At 41.9% G+C, this 13,609-nt stretch overlaps 2 protein-coding genes across 5 annotated transcripts in view; both read left to right on the plus strand.

The window, feature by feature from the left end:
- Positions 1 to 1,500, plus strand: part of LRP1 (LDL receptor protein 1) — a 68,345-nt gene extending 66,845 nt beyond the window's left edge. For all 4 annotated transcript variants that reach the window (XM_090162054.1, XM_090162056.1, XM_090162057.1 and 1 more), the window contains 6 exons: positions 56 to 184; positions 327 to 443; positions 560 to 648; positions 709 to 799; positions 872 to 992; positions 1,321 to 1,500. In XM_090162054.1, the coding sequence (XP_090018180.1) occupies positions 56 to 184; positions 327 to 443; positions 560 to 648; positions 709 to 799; positions 872 to 992; positions 1,321 to 1,488 (715 nt within the window). In that variant the 3' untranslated portion in view covers positions 1,489 to 1,500. The remainder of the gene's footprint in view (positions 1 to 55; positions 185 to 326; positions 444 to 559; positions 649 to 708; positions 800 to 871; positions 993 to 1,320) is intronic.
- A 10,022-nt stretch (positions 1,501 to 11,522) lies between these two features.
- LOC149924799 (uncharacterized) lies at positions 11,523 to 13,085 on the plus strand. The gene has a single exon (XM_090161666.1). It carries the CDS (start codon positions 11,523 to 11,525, stop codon positions 13,083 to 13,085), a length of 1,563 nt encoding a protein of 520 aa, XP_090017792.1.
- The last annotated feature ends 524 nt before the right edge of the window (positions 13,086 to 13,609 follow it).

A 13,609-nucleotide genomic window follows, 5' to 3' on the forward strand; every position in this document is an offset into this window, starting at 1 on the left:
TTTTCGATTCCTCCCTTAAATATCGTTCTAACTATTTATCGTCGATGGTCAACAGATGTCCGAAAGATTGGCAAGGTCGCGTTTGCGAGAAACCCATGTCCAATTACAATCGTTGCCTCAGCTACTGCTTACACGGGGGAACGTGCTCCTTCCCTCAAAGGCTTAATTCTAACCCTATTTGCTTGTAAGATCGTGGTTTTGTCAGAAATTGGATTCCCAAGTACGATGGATTATTTTAATAATCTAATTCACCGTATTTGGAGTTCAGATTTCGTTGGCGTTTAAATGTCGTTCTAATTTTGACGTTTTCGTCGTTCCGTTCGAAGATGCCCTAAAGGCTGGGCCGGTAGTCGTTGCGAGAAGAGTCTGAGCTGTACTAACTTTTGTTTCAACCAAGGCACTTGCGTCTTGGCCCTGCACGGAGACGAACTACCCGCTTGTCTGTAAGCCGTTTGTTTACTTTTTGTTTTGTATAAATAACTATCGTGGTTCATTAAGCCTATCATAATTTCCGTCGGAACTCAAATTTGTCTTTTCTAACTAATTGCAACGCCCTCAGGTGTCGAGAAGGATTCATTGGGCTTCGATGCGAAGGACGAATTCCAGAATACGGGCCCAAGGAAGTAGCGGCCACGGCAGATTACAAATGTACGTTTCTTCCACCTCTCCGCTTGTCCCTTGATTAACGTCTTTTTTCTTCTCTTAAAGATGTCAAGACCATCGTTCCTCCCATCCTGGGCGCTCTCATTGTATGCCTTCTTCTTTACATTGTCGTCTTCATCATACGGAAACGAAGGAGGTTAGCTTCATTTACTTTCCCTTATTGAGTATAATTTTTAACTGAATCGTATTGTTTCGATCATTTCACCAGAGGGCGCGCCTTTTCACACACTCGAATGCAGGACAACGCTAATGTGGAGATAAGCAACCCTGTCTACATGAGGGAGGAATGCGAAGACGAAGCCGCGGCGTTTACTATAGACCCTGACAAAGTAAGATTTTCTTATGGGGGAATACAGAAAGCTAGGCTCCCATCAGGTCCTTAGGAGGCTAAAAGTCTCTAATTTTCTTCAAGGATCTCGAACAAACTACCCTAAAAGTAACTTTGTTTTGGTATCGAATAATTTTAAACAACGTATTTTTTTCGGATCGGGTAATTTAATTCTTAGTTTAAGGGATAATTTAGTTAAAATTAAGATCTAATTTTGATTTAAATTGAGCCTTATAAAATTGGTTGCAATTTTCAAAACTTGGTCTTATATTTTAGCGAATAATCTGTACCCCGTGGTCACCCTAACAATTTTTTTGTCTGTCTCGAAGTCGACGAACTTCTCGAACCCAGTGTACGACTCCATGTACCCGGGAGGCGGCGCTTCGACAGGCGAGGAGAAGAAGGGATTGTTGCAGAGCGAACACACTCTCCACGTCGAGTTCTCCGATTGCCCGTCTCAAGATTCCATCCGCGATCGACACCATCCGTTAGCCTAGAACCAACAAAAACCAACACGTCCTCCCTTGGCTCCCATCTTCCATTTTTGTCACGACCTTTTGACCATTTTACGTTCCTGGAGATAAAACGCCCGCCAAAGCCAGAAAGTAGGCATTTGTATTGTAAAAAAAAAATTAGTTTGTAGTTGAGTATATTTAAATTGATTTTTTTTGGGTAACTATATTTTTCAAAAGAGGAGAAAGAGCATTTCGCGAGACTATTTCCTCATTGAGTCAATTTTTATTTAATTTTTTAAATACACTCAGCTTTAGGTTTTTTTTGTTTGCATTTTTTTGAAAAGTATATATAAAAACTATGAAGAGTGAGATTAATAACACAATGTAAATAATTTGTACGGTTTAAACTAAAGAAAATGAAGAAAAACCCATTTTGAAAAAGTGTCAGTTTTAAAAGTGAAATTTGAAGAGTTCCGCGTAGGGGGATTGAAATTATAATATTTTAAATTTTTATTAATTCTTTGAAAGTTGATATTATTATCTCTAGCTTGTTTTTGATAGTTTAAAGCTATTTTGAAAATGGTGCAATTAATCAAAAAATATTTTCACCCTAAAATTCTCATTGTCCGTTTTTTTTGGGGTCCTAGTAATTGAAAAATAATTTAGTTATGCCCAGAACAAAGGATTGCGCTTGAAAATGAAGCGATAGTTTGTAGCCAAACACGAAGGAAATCAGCCAAAGAAATAAGCCAAATTTAATAATAAAAAATATATATATTTACGAAGAACTTTCACGTTCTCAAGCTCACTAAATAGATCGTACAATCAAAAAGCTAAATACAAAATACCACGTCAGTAAATATACAGAATTTAGTTGGCGCCTCACGCTCTCTTTATCCTACACAATAAATTAATTCATATTGCTCAGAAGTTAGTTGTAATAAGGTAGCGTAATGTTTTTGGTTCAATTTTTAAAATCCTTAATTTAAAAATGGTTTTCAATAAATTGGTAGCTAAATTAGCTAAAGTCAATTGTGACATATTCCTCTTGTATATAAGGCTCGTTATGAAATTGCTAAGTTACAGAGCGTAAATTAACGAGTAAATATAAAAAAACTAACAAAAGTATGTAAATTTTGCGTTTTTATTATTTTTTGTACATTGTTTATTTTTACTTTGTGAAATTGCGAGAAAAACAAAACTCCCATGTATAGTCTAAAAAGAAACTGTAGTTTGTACATAGTCACTTTTTCACCTAATTTTTTACGTTATATATAACCCCATTTTAAAGTACAGAAATTGAACTTATTGAAGATATTAAGTACAAAAACTTTTGATTTTATAATTTTAGCGTTCTTGTTGTACTTAAGTTACGATCATTAATTTTTAATAATCTACGATTTAATAACATTGAAGTAAAAATGAAATGTTTATAAACGTAAAGCGATTGAAATGCCACACCTAAAATAAGACGAATATTTGTGCCAAATACGTATACTAACCACGCGAATGGACTAGAACAACTATTGAATTATTTTAGAGAAATTGTTTTTCCATTTTATTATTTGTAGATATAGGACAGAAAAACCACTCGTTTTCAATATGAAATGAAAAATCTTCCTCGTATTTGCTCATTTCTTTCCAAAGTATATAAAAATAAATGAAATAATATTGTCTGATGAGAAAATAAAGTTTCTTGTCCAAAATTGGTCCTGAAATACTTGCCAGGCTTAAAACTTAAAGGGCAACGCAAGTCGTGATGTAGGGGGATGAATGTATCATATCTTATAGATAAAAACAGCACCTACGCATGCGCCTCTGATGGGGGAACAGAAACGCGAGGGGAGACTGAGTGCAAGAGAACTCCTGGATTTGTGGTAGATGGCCCTTATGAAAATGACTTGATCCAATTTTGGACATTGGATCCAATTTGTATCAAGCTATATCCTGAAGGGATCAAATAAGGATCAACTATTTCTTGATCAAATAATCTTTATCAAATTTGGATCCAAAAAATCTTTTAACTAAGAACTGGATCCAAATTTTATCAAAATTGGTTTGATCCAATAGCATTGGATCCAAATTTGATACAATTTTATTTGATCAAATAAAATTGTATCAAATTTAGATCCAAAAAAATCTTAACTAAGAATTGGATCTGTTAAGAGGGGTTAAATAAAATGAGATGCCTTACGATTTAACAAAGAGATTTATTCAACATGACTATTCAAGCGTGCAGCCTTTAGAAAAGTGTCTGCTCTAGGGGCCCTGTCTCACATCCACCCCTAGGTGTATGTAACTAGCGCCACCTACAGATATTTTACATAATGAAGTTAACCCATATTATAACATCTTTCTCCTTATATATATTTTTCTTAATGATTAATGATTTTTTGAATAGTCTTATTTTGGTCTTTGTAAACTTGTCAAGTCAATTTCTTTGGCTTGTGTTTTCCTTTTCCTTCACTAAAGTCAGAAGAAATTCGAAAACGTAATGGTAACATGCTGGTACGTCCACAACGGGTTGTAGTATAGTGAGAAGTGGTCGGTTGGGGTGATGTAAACGCAGGTATGTTCAGTGGGCCAACAGTGGGGGAAGAGGCCCTAATAGGTGTCGAATTGTGTGAATCAGCTGGCAAAGTTCTAGGAGATACCCTCAGTGGCTCAAGATTAGGACGATGTAGACATGGAGAATTGCCCACTATCGTAGTCCCTGGTATGGGGATTAGGCCTTGGTCAACGATCGGTGGTCGTGGATTATTGAGGTGTTGTGGACGTAGATGGATCGCAAAATCCGATTGTGGTGAAGCCTGGAGATGAGGGTATGTGGCAAAAGGATTCAACAACAGTAGTTGTTGATTGTGTGCCGAAACATTTGGTGTGGCGTGGTTGACCGGTTGGTGCTGGTGTTGGGTAAAGGTCGTCTGTGCCATCGTGTCGGATTCTGATGTATTTGTTTCAGTGGTAGCGGAGTTTAGGGGAGGTGAAACGGGTATAGCGGATGTTAAGGGCATCAGTGGGGTTACATCAAAGGATTTGATAATTTTTTGATGAATCCTAGACCGTCGAAATATTTGGCCACGAGATGTACGAATAACGTACGAACGTGGTTCAGGTCCAGAAGAAAGGACAGTCGCAGGTAGCCAATTTCGAGGTCCTTCTTGATAAAGGATAGGTTGTCCAGGGTAAAGAGCAAGAAGATCATGAGGATATTTTTCGTTGTGACGAGTAACCATTGCTTGTTGTTGGTGGTGTAATGTTTGGAGATCCGTTTTGGTGGGGTATCTTGGTTTTAATGTCGCCCTATGTGTGGTAAGGGGTGTTCGTATCCGACGTCCCATACACATTTCCGCAGGTGATGGTAATAAACCTTTCGGAGTGGACCTATATTCCATAAGAACATAAGATAGATCCTTTCCATCTCGTTGAGCCTTGATCAGGGCATTTTTATGGTCTGAATAGTACGTTCCGTCATCCCATTAGATTGGGGGTAGTGAGGAGAGGAGGTGATGTGAGTGACGCCCCATCGTTGTAGAAAGTGTTTGAAACCTGCAGAGTTAAAAGGAGGGCCATTATCAGAGATAAGCCGCTGACGAGGTCCATGACGAGCAAATTGTGGTTGTAAAAAGTTTATAACGTTCTGAGTGGTGGTGTTAGAAAGTTCTTGGGCTTCCACAAATTTGGAGTAATAATCCACGAGAAGGATGAAGTTTTGTGAATTAACATGAAAGAGATCTGTCCCGGCAGTTTCCCAAGGCAATTTCGGTATCGTGTGGGGGTGCATCGGGATTGGAGTATTTTGACGGCTCCTGTTATTGCAGATCGAACAAGCTTGTATGTATTGGGTCAAATCATCAGACATACGAGGCCAAAAAAAATTGAGCTTTGCCTTAGCTAGACATGCATTGATACCTTGGTGGGAGCCTTGGATTATTTTGAGCGTTTCTAATTGTAAGGACTTGGGGACAACCAAAGTTGACCCACGATAGACTAAGTCGTCCATGTAGTTCATCCTGGTGAGGCCAGTATGGGCGTAAGTCGGGACCTACTTGTTTGAGAATACGTGGCCAACCAGATTGACTGTAATTGATGATCTGCTGGAGAATAACATCATTAGCAATGGCTTGTTTATATTGTGCTTGTTTTAGGGGAGGTAAAGTGGTCATGGCATATACGGCAGTATAGGGGCCATCCAAAAGCTCCGTATTTATAAGGGTGTGCAGTTGTGGCGTCCTCGAAAGCATGTCTGCTATATGCAATTGAGATCCAGGTATGGAACGCCAAACCGGAAAAAAACTCTCTTATATTATAGTAGAAAATTCATTAATAATATGGTAGGAAATTCAACCATAATATAGTAGAAACATTGCTCCTATAATGTAGTAGAAAAATGCTTCTATAATATGGAACGCCAAACCGGAAAAAACTCTCTTATATTATAGTAGAAAATTCATTTATAATATGGTAGGAAATTCAACCATAATATAGTAGAAAATTGCTCCTATAATGTAGTACTAAAATGCTTCTATAATATAGTAGAAAAATGCTTCTATAATGTAGTACTAAAATGCTTCTATAATATAGTAGAAAAATGCTTCTATAATATAGTAGTAAATTCATCTATAATATACTAGAAACTTTATTAGAACAAAGAAAATTTTCAGCGAAACAGAACGCATGGGATTACCGATATTATAGAAGCATTTTAGTACTCTATTATAGACGCATTTTTTACTATATTATAGAAACATTTTTTCTACTTTGTTATGGATGAAGCTCCTATCATATTATAGATGAATTTCCTATCATATTATACATGAATTTCCTATCATATTATACATGAATTTCCTATCATATTATACATGAATTTCCTATCATATTATACATGAATTTCCTATCATATTATACATGAATTTCCTATCATATTATACATGAATTTCCTATCATATTATACATGAATTTCCTATCATATTATACATGAATTTTTTACTATAATAAAAGAGAGCATGTCTCTACTATATTATAGAAGCATTTTTCCTACTATAAATTATAGAAGCATTTTTCCTACTATAAATTATAGAAGCTTTTTTTCTACTATATTATAGAAGCATTTTTCCTACTATATTATAGAAGCATTTTTTCTACTTTATTATGGATGAATTTCCTATAATATTATAGGTGAATTTTTTAGATGAGTTTTTTCCGGTTTGTAGTACCATATATCATAAATAAATTTTCTACTTTATTATAGTGCTCCCTACTATATTATAGTGCTCCGTACTATATTATATATGACGTTTCTACTATATTATAGTGTTCTCTACTATAATATTGTGTTTTAATTCAGATTTTTCCGGTTTGGCGTTCCATATCCAGGAACATAAACTAGATCAAGTTGGTAGCGAAATAATCGCATCCATAGAAATCTCATAGGTAACTAGAATGCTGCCGTGTAACTGGCAAATGGCCCAAACGCCGTGGCAGACGACGCCAGATCTCAGCCAATCAGAGCTCAAAGAGCGGTTCTGCCAAGAATTTAATGTCACCGGAGAGAATGACGTCACCTATCTCCCGCTATAGTAACGGAACCAAGGAGGATTATTATCCTCCTTGGCGGAACCACTCTACTTCCTCTCATTGGCTGAAGGTTCAAGGCGAACTGGCGTCAAGCTCGGCCGTAGGCGGCAGCATTCTAGTTACCTATGAGATTTCTATGATCGCCTCAGTAAGCGCTAAAGCCGGGGGGATAAAAGATGAATAGGCTTCTTGACAATGCCTAAGAGTGGGCTGTGGTCTGTTTCCACTGTTAATTTTGTTCCCGCAATGTAGAAATGGAAATGTTCACAGGCGAAAACGATTGCTAGCAGCTCTTTTTCAATTTGTGCATAGCGACACTGGGTGGGTGTTAATGTCGTCGAAGCATATTCCACGGGTTGGCCATTTTGCATCATAACAGCGCCAATACCCGATTGACTAGAATCAACTGAAAGCGTTATGGATTTCTTGGAGTCAAAGTAAGCGAGTACCGAGGCTGTTTAAGGGAATCGTAATGTTGTTGGTGGTCGCTTTCCCATTTGAAGACTACGTCCTTTTTGAGGAGAAAGCGAAGTGGAGCAGTATCATTCGTTGCTGCGGGGATAAAGCGAGTAATGTAGTTAATCATACCCATGAAACTTTGAAGAGCCGCCTTGACTTTAGGAGGTGGCAAAGTGCAAATGGCCGAGATGCGAGCAGGATTAACTTCTACTCCGGAATACGTAACGATGTGGCCGATGTATTTGAAGCGGGCAACAGCCAAAGCCAGTTTCTTACGTCCGAAACATAAATTAACATCATGTGCCCGCTGTAGGACATGGTATAACGAGGTCTTGTGGGAGTCCATGTCTACCGAGGCAATGAGAAAATCGTCAGTCGAGATGTGTACATCGGGAAATTCAGATGGCGGAAAAAGGTTGCGAAGGGTTTGCTGGCAAACTTCCGAGCCAGTAACAAGGCCATTAGGGTAACGGAGATATCGAAATCGACCGTACGGCGACGCAAATGTACAGAGGTGGGAACTTTCCTCTGTGAGTGCAATGTGCCAAAAGGCACTCTGGACGTCCAACACGGTAAAGACCTTTTTGCCACTCAAGGCTGCCAATATTTCTTGAGTGGTGGGAACAGGAAAAGGTTGGCGCTTGATTGACGCATTCAGTGTTCGGGGATCTAAACAGATTCGTACCGATCCATCAGGCTTGGGGGTCCCCACCATGGGGCGGACCCAATCGGAGGGGCCAGTAACCGGAACAATGATGCCCAGTTGCTGCATTTTTGTAAGTTCAAGGCGAACTTGTTCCCGAAAAGCAAAGGGTACCTGATGTGCTGCGCTTATCACTGGGATAGGTTGTTCTTTCAGTTGTATATGGTGCTGACCTGGAAGACGCCCAACATGATCAAAGACGGTGTGAAACTGGGCAATTATGTCAGCAGGTGATTGCGTAAGTCGTGTAGCAGTAGGTGCGGAATGTAGTACAGCGACAAGCTTAGGTGTAGGAGGAGGACCAAGCGGATGGTGATGATGTTGGATAATTCCCAGTTGAAGAGCGGCAGAAGCACCCAAGATGGGTGTGCGATTGTCAGTGGTGACATAGAAGGGAAATTTAGACGAAGCAGTGTAGGATGTGCATGGAGCATCAAGTACGCCTGCCATTGGAACAGGATGCCCTGAATAGGCCATGACGGTGTATATCGGCTTGCTCAACTTCGGCTTGGGAAGGAAAGAATTGTAAAGACATAGTGGTATGATGTTAACCTGGGCACCGGTATCAATTTTGAAACAGACAGGTTTGTCAAATAAATACACATTGTCATAAATTTCATCATCTTTATTGGTGGTAGTATGTAATTGGTTCAACTCACGGACAAGTGACAAACTGTAACAGGAATAATGTTGAAATGAGTCAGTGGTGTCATAAACCTGACCAGGTTCGTCAGAGTATCCAATTTCGTCAAAGTATCCAGGTTCAGCAGAATAAGCGTCATCATACTCCGAGGGAAAATAAAAATCATCCGTGTGAGGTGGGTCGTGAAAGCAGTCTAGTTCTTGGAGTGCATGGGCAGAACGACAGACGATAGCCCAATGACCGATACGGTGGAATTTGAGGCAGGTGGAAGAACGTGCCGGACATGGTCGGGAAGTGTGAGGTGGGTGTCCACAATTAGGGCAAGAAGCCCCACGAGAGGCGACTGACAGTCGAGGAGACGATGGAGCAGAGAAACGTGTACCAGGTGCGTTATTATGTGGACGATACACAGGCAGCGAGTGATGGGTGGTATGGGAAGAAAACCACGGACGTGGTTGAAAGGGCTGCGGGGTCCTACGACGAAAAGCAGAGGACGTTGACGGTGTAGAGCATTCAATGCCACGGCAGTAGAGGAATTAGGCGAGGGTGCCTCTTGTTGTGGTCGAACTCAGAAAATTACGTACCGATTATGGTAAGCCCCCTCAATAGGGAGCTCTCCGTAACTCGTCTCTTAAGCACCTACAATGATTAATTGCGCCCAACTTAACTTGGCGCACTGCCGGGCCGCTACGGCGGCCGCCAGGGAGTTCGTCCTCAACAACAAAATGGATGTTCTACTCTTCCAGGAACCTATGGTTCGGGATTCGAAGGTCTTGGGCTTTCCCTTGGCTTGTCGTCTCTGTCATGCTCCCGACGCTAAATGTGGCATCGCAGTTTTTAACCCTACCTTTGACGTAGTGGTTCTTTACACGGACAGTCATATTTCTGTTGCTCACCTAGCGACTGGCTCTACAAGTCTCATTCTCTTCAGTATCTACTGTCCGCCGTCTGAGGACATCTGTCCAATTTTGGACAAAGTAACCGAGCTCTCACGATCTTACAGTACCTCTAAGCAATGTATTTGTGGTGATTTCAACGCAAAGCACCCTCTATGGGGCTCCCCTTCGTCTGACTACCGAGGGGATACCGTCATAGAATTTTTAAATCAGACGGATTTCTACGTTAAAAATGATCGTACCTCCATCTCCACTTTCTTCCAAAACGGTCGCTCCAGTTGGATCGACTTAACTATTGCGTCCAACGACCTCGTCCCTCTTATCTCTAACTGGGCGGTCTTGGACGAGCCTTCGCTCAGTGACCATCGTTACATCAAATGGTCAATCCACTCTGACACCGTTCCCCCACTGGACGTCGAATATCGAAAACACCAGTATAACCTCAAAAGGGTTGATTGGATAGCCTTTCAAGCTTCGGCCACCGAGGCTCTCCAAACCCTGGACAATAATCCTATTTCCACTCCGATGGAATTGGATACTTTTGTATCAGAATACACCACCACCGCGCGCCAGGTTTGCGACCAGCACATGCGACCGAAAAGTGGTCGCAGTTTCAAGTCTGTTCCGTGGTGGAACCAGCAGTTGACGTCTCAGCGTAGCAAGGTTCGTGCTCTACGGAGGCGGGCTCAACGGATCAATGATCCTCTCCTCCGAGCTCAGAACAAGACACTTTATAATAAAGAAATTGCGATATATAAAAAACTTATGAACGCTTCAAAGCAAGCGTCCTGGCGAGATTTTTGCTCAGCTGTCGACGCAAAGAATCCATTCACCTTACCCTACAAAATGGCTTCGCACAAACTGAAGTGTAAGGGTGCCTTACAGGCAGTATTGAAACCTGATGGCACTCTCACCGAGACTACTAATGACACATGCGCCGTAATCCTTGACGCACTCTTCATCGACGATAATGTTGCTAACGAAACCGACGATCAATCGTGTATCAGACTAAATTCAAGCACGCCTCCGGACACGTCTGATGACGTCCCTATAACCTTGTCTGAACTTGAGTCAGTAATTCACTCCATGCCACTACATAAGGCTCCGGGTCTTGACGGTCTCTCTATTGAAATTGTACTAGTACTCTTTCGAGCTATGCCAACTCTTTTACTGAATCTTTTTAACGCATGTTTGGCTCTCCATCACTTTCCTCGTGATTGGAAAATCGCTCACGTTATCCTGCTACTCAAGCCAGGTCGTGATCCCTCCAACCCGTCATCCTACCGGCCCATAAGTCTCTTGTGTGTGTTGGGGAAAATTCTGGATAAGATTCTAACTCAACGTCTCTACTTTCACCTCTTTGCTAACGGCCTCATCCACGAGGCGCAGTACGGATTCTGCCACGGCAAATCCACGACCAATGCTTTGAACACTATTGTTACCTCCGTTAAGGAGGGTATCGCAACGGGACATTATGTCTCTTTGATATCCCTTGACATTAAGGGCGCATTCGACAGAGTGTGGATTCCTGGCATCCTCCACAGGCTTAAGCACGCCAATTGCCCAGCCAATATCTATGGCTGCTTAGAGAGTTTTCTCCCCGAAAGACAAGTTGCAGTACCTACTACGGATTCCGTACTTCTCCGCCCTGTCACTAGGGGCGTTCCCCAAGGCAGGACCAGTTCTTTGGAACATCGTAATCGATTCGCTACTTCAGTTGCGTTTGCCAGATGCCTGCGACTCGTTAGCGTTCGCGGATGACACTACTCTGATGGTTCGTGCCCTTTCCAGACGAAATATGGAATCTTATGGTAACGCTGCCCTAGAATTACTTAACAATTGGAGCACAACTTATAAGCTAACCTTTTCTCCGGAGAAGGCTGGCTGTTTGACCTTTTCTGGTCTGGGCGCTCCTGACCGTTTACCGATCTACCGCTTGGGCGGAGATCCACTTCCCAATGTCCACCAAATCAAGCTACTTGGGGTCATAATCGACAATCAGCTTAGCTGGTTGCCTCACCTCAAGGCGGTTCAATCAAAAGTTGCGGCCCTTACTCAAAGTATTGCCCAGTATGCCCACGAAACCTGGGGGATAACTGGGGCCGCATTACGACAGATATACAAACGTGGGATAGAAAGAATAATAGTGTATGCCGCTGGTGCCTGGTGGAAAGAAACTGGCAATGTAAAACTAGTCCAGAAACTTCGAACAATCCAGCGAATATTTGCGCTACGCATTACGAAGGCTTACAGAACCATATCTACGGATGCTCTCTTGGTTCTGGCCCGTTTGGAGCCAGTCGACTTAGTTGCAAGTCGTGAGGCCTCCATCTTTCGCCTCTTCAACATTGGCGCACCAGCCACTCACTGCGATGTGACGATTGTTCCTCGCAATCTGCTCCGCCCTCATGATATATGGACCGACCACCCGGCTAGCCGGATAGGTCTCCCTTGTACTACTACTGACCCTGCTGGTACATTCTATGAAATCTACACCGATGGATCTAAATCCGATTCCAATGTCGGATGTGCCTTTGTGGTCTATTGGCACGGTGCTGAGTGCTACTCGGCGCAATTTCACCTAAACAAGGAAACTGATATTTTCCAAGCTGAGTTATTTGCCATTTCTCAAGCACTAACTTGGGCCAAAGAGGAGATGATTCTCGCTCCCGTCACTCTATTCACTGATTCCCTTTCATCAGTTCAATCTGTTCGTAACCCAAAGTCTGATAGTTCAATGGGTCACGCAATTAAGCACCTACTTCTGACTATCGGAATCGATATTGTTAAGCTCTCATGGATTAAGGCTCACGTGGGAATCCGCGGTAATGAGCGTGCTGATGCACTAGCAAAGGGTGCGGCGCTGGGCGACGGGCGTACGATCACCCTACCTTTGACCAGAACTCATTATCAGAAGATCTTTCGGGATCTATCTGTGCTTCGATGGCAACAACAATGGGACCTCTCTGACAAGGGCAGGTTCACCCATGCTCTCATTTCCAGAGTGGATTCTTTTGTCTCTGATACGGATTACTTTACAACCCAAATTCTCAGTGGGCATGGCAAATTCCCAGCCTATCTATTTAACCTTTCGCACTGCGCGGAACCCTCCTGTTACTGCGGTACGGAGATCGCAGATGCACTCCACTATTTAACGGTTTGTCCTCTCACTGAGGGACACCGCAAGCACATTCTCAGCCCGCAAGGGACTGTTTTCATCAATAAGAACAATCTAAAACATTTCCGTTCTCTCATGCGACGGATCATCATTAATTTTGAGGATATCATCTCTGCTCACGCTCCGATCGACGATATCTCCTCGGACTCATCCTACCACAGTTTTAGCGATACTGATGCGTAGCAACTGTCTGACGACGCTCTTCCCAATTCTTGCTCGCCACTTCATCTTATTATGGTTTTCAATCGCTCCCCGCTAACTTCTGCACCTCAACTTTTCCCGCCAACTTTACGCACTGCATCTCTACTTTACCACTAAAATATTAGATAAGGACTATCTTTCCATCTTGACACTGTCACCCCTGTAGTATGAACATTGCTTCTTGTTCGTGGAGCAGGGGTCTACAAATACACCACCAAATGTTGTGGAGGAAGTTCACGAGAGATATTAGCAGCATGGATAGTAGAAGTCTCATCCGCTTGGCAACGACGTACATCCTCGTCAAGAGTTAGTGTAGGAATAGACAAAAGTTCCTTACGTAGTTTGTCGTGGCGAATTCCACACACTATTTGAGTAGTAATGAGCGAATCCAATAAAGTAGTAAATTCGCATTTTTGGGCCTTGGTCTTCAAGCTGGTGTAAAACTGATCAAACGTTTGGTGTGAAGTTTGTTTGGTTTGAAAAAATGTATAGCGAAGGTAGGTTAA

Source organism: Leiobunum rupestre, chromosome 10 (genome assembly GCF_980474605.1).
Source record: "Leiobunum rupestre chromosome 10, qqLeiRupe1.1.hap1, whole genome shotgun sequence".
Classification (NCBI taxonomy): domain Eukaryota; kingdom Metazoa; phylum Arthropoda; class Arachnida; order Opiliones; family Sclerosomatidae; genus Leiobunum; species Leiobunum rupestre.

What these genes read in the sequence shown, in the direction of transcription:
- LOC149924799 (XM_090161666.1), top strand. Translation starts at nt 11,523, where the DNA reads ATGGAATCTTATGGTAACGCTGCCCTAGAATTACTTAACAATTGGAGC.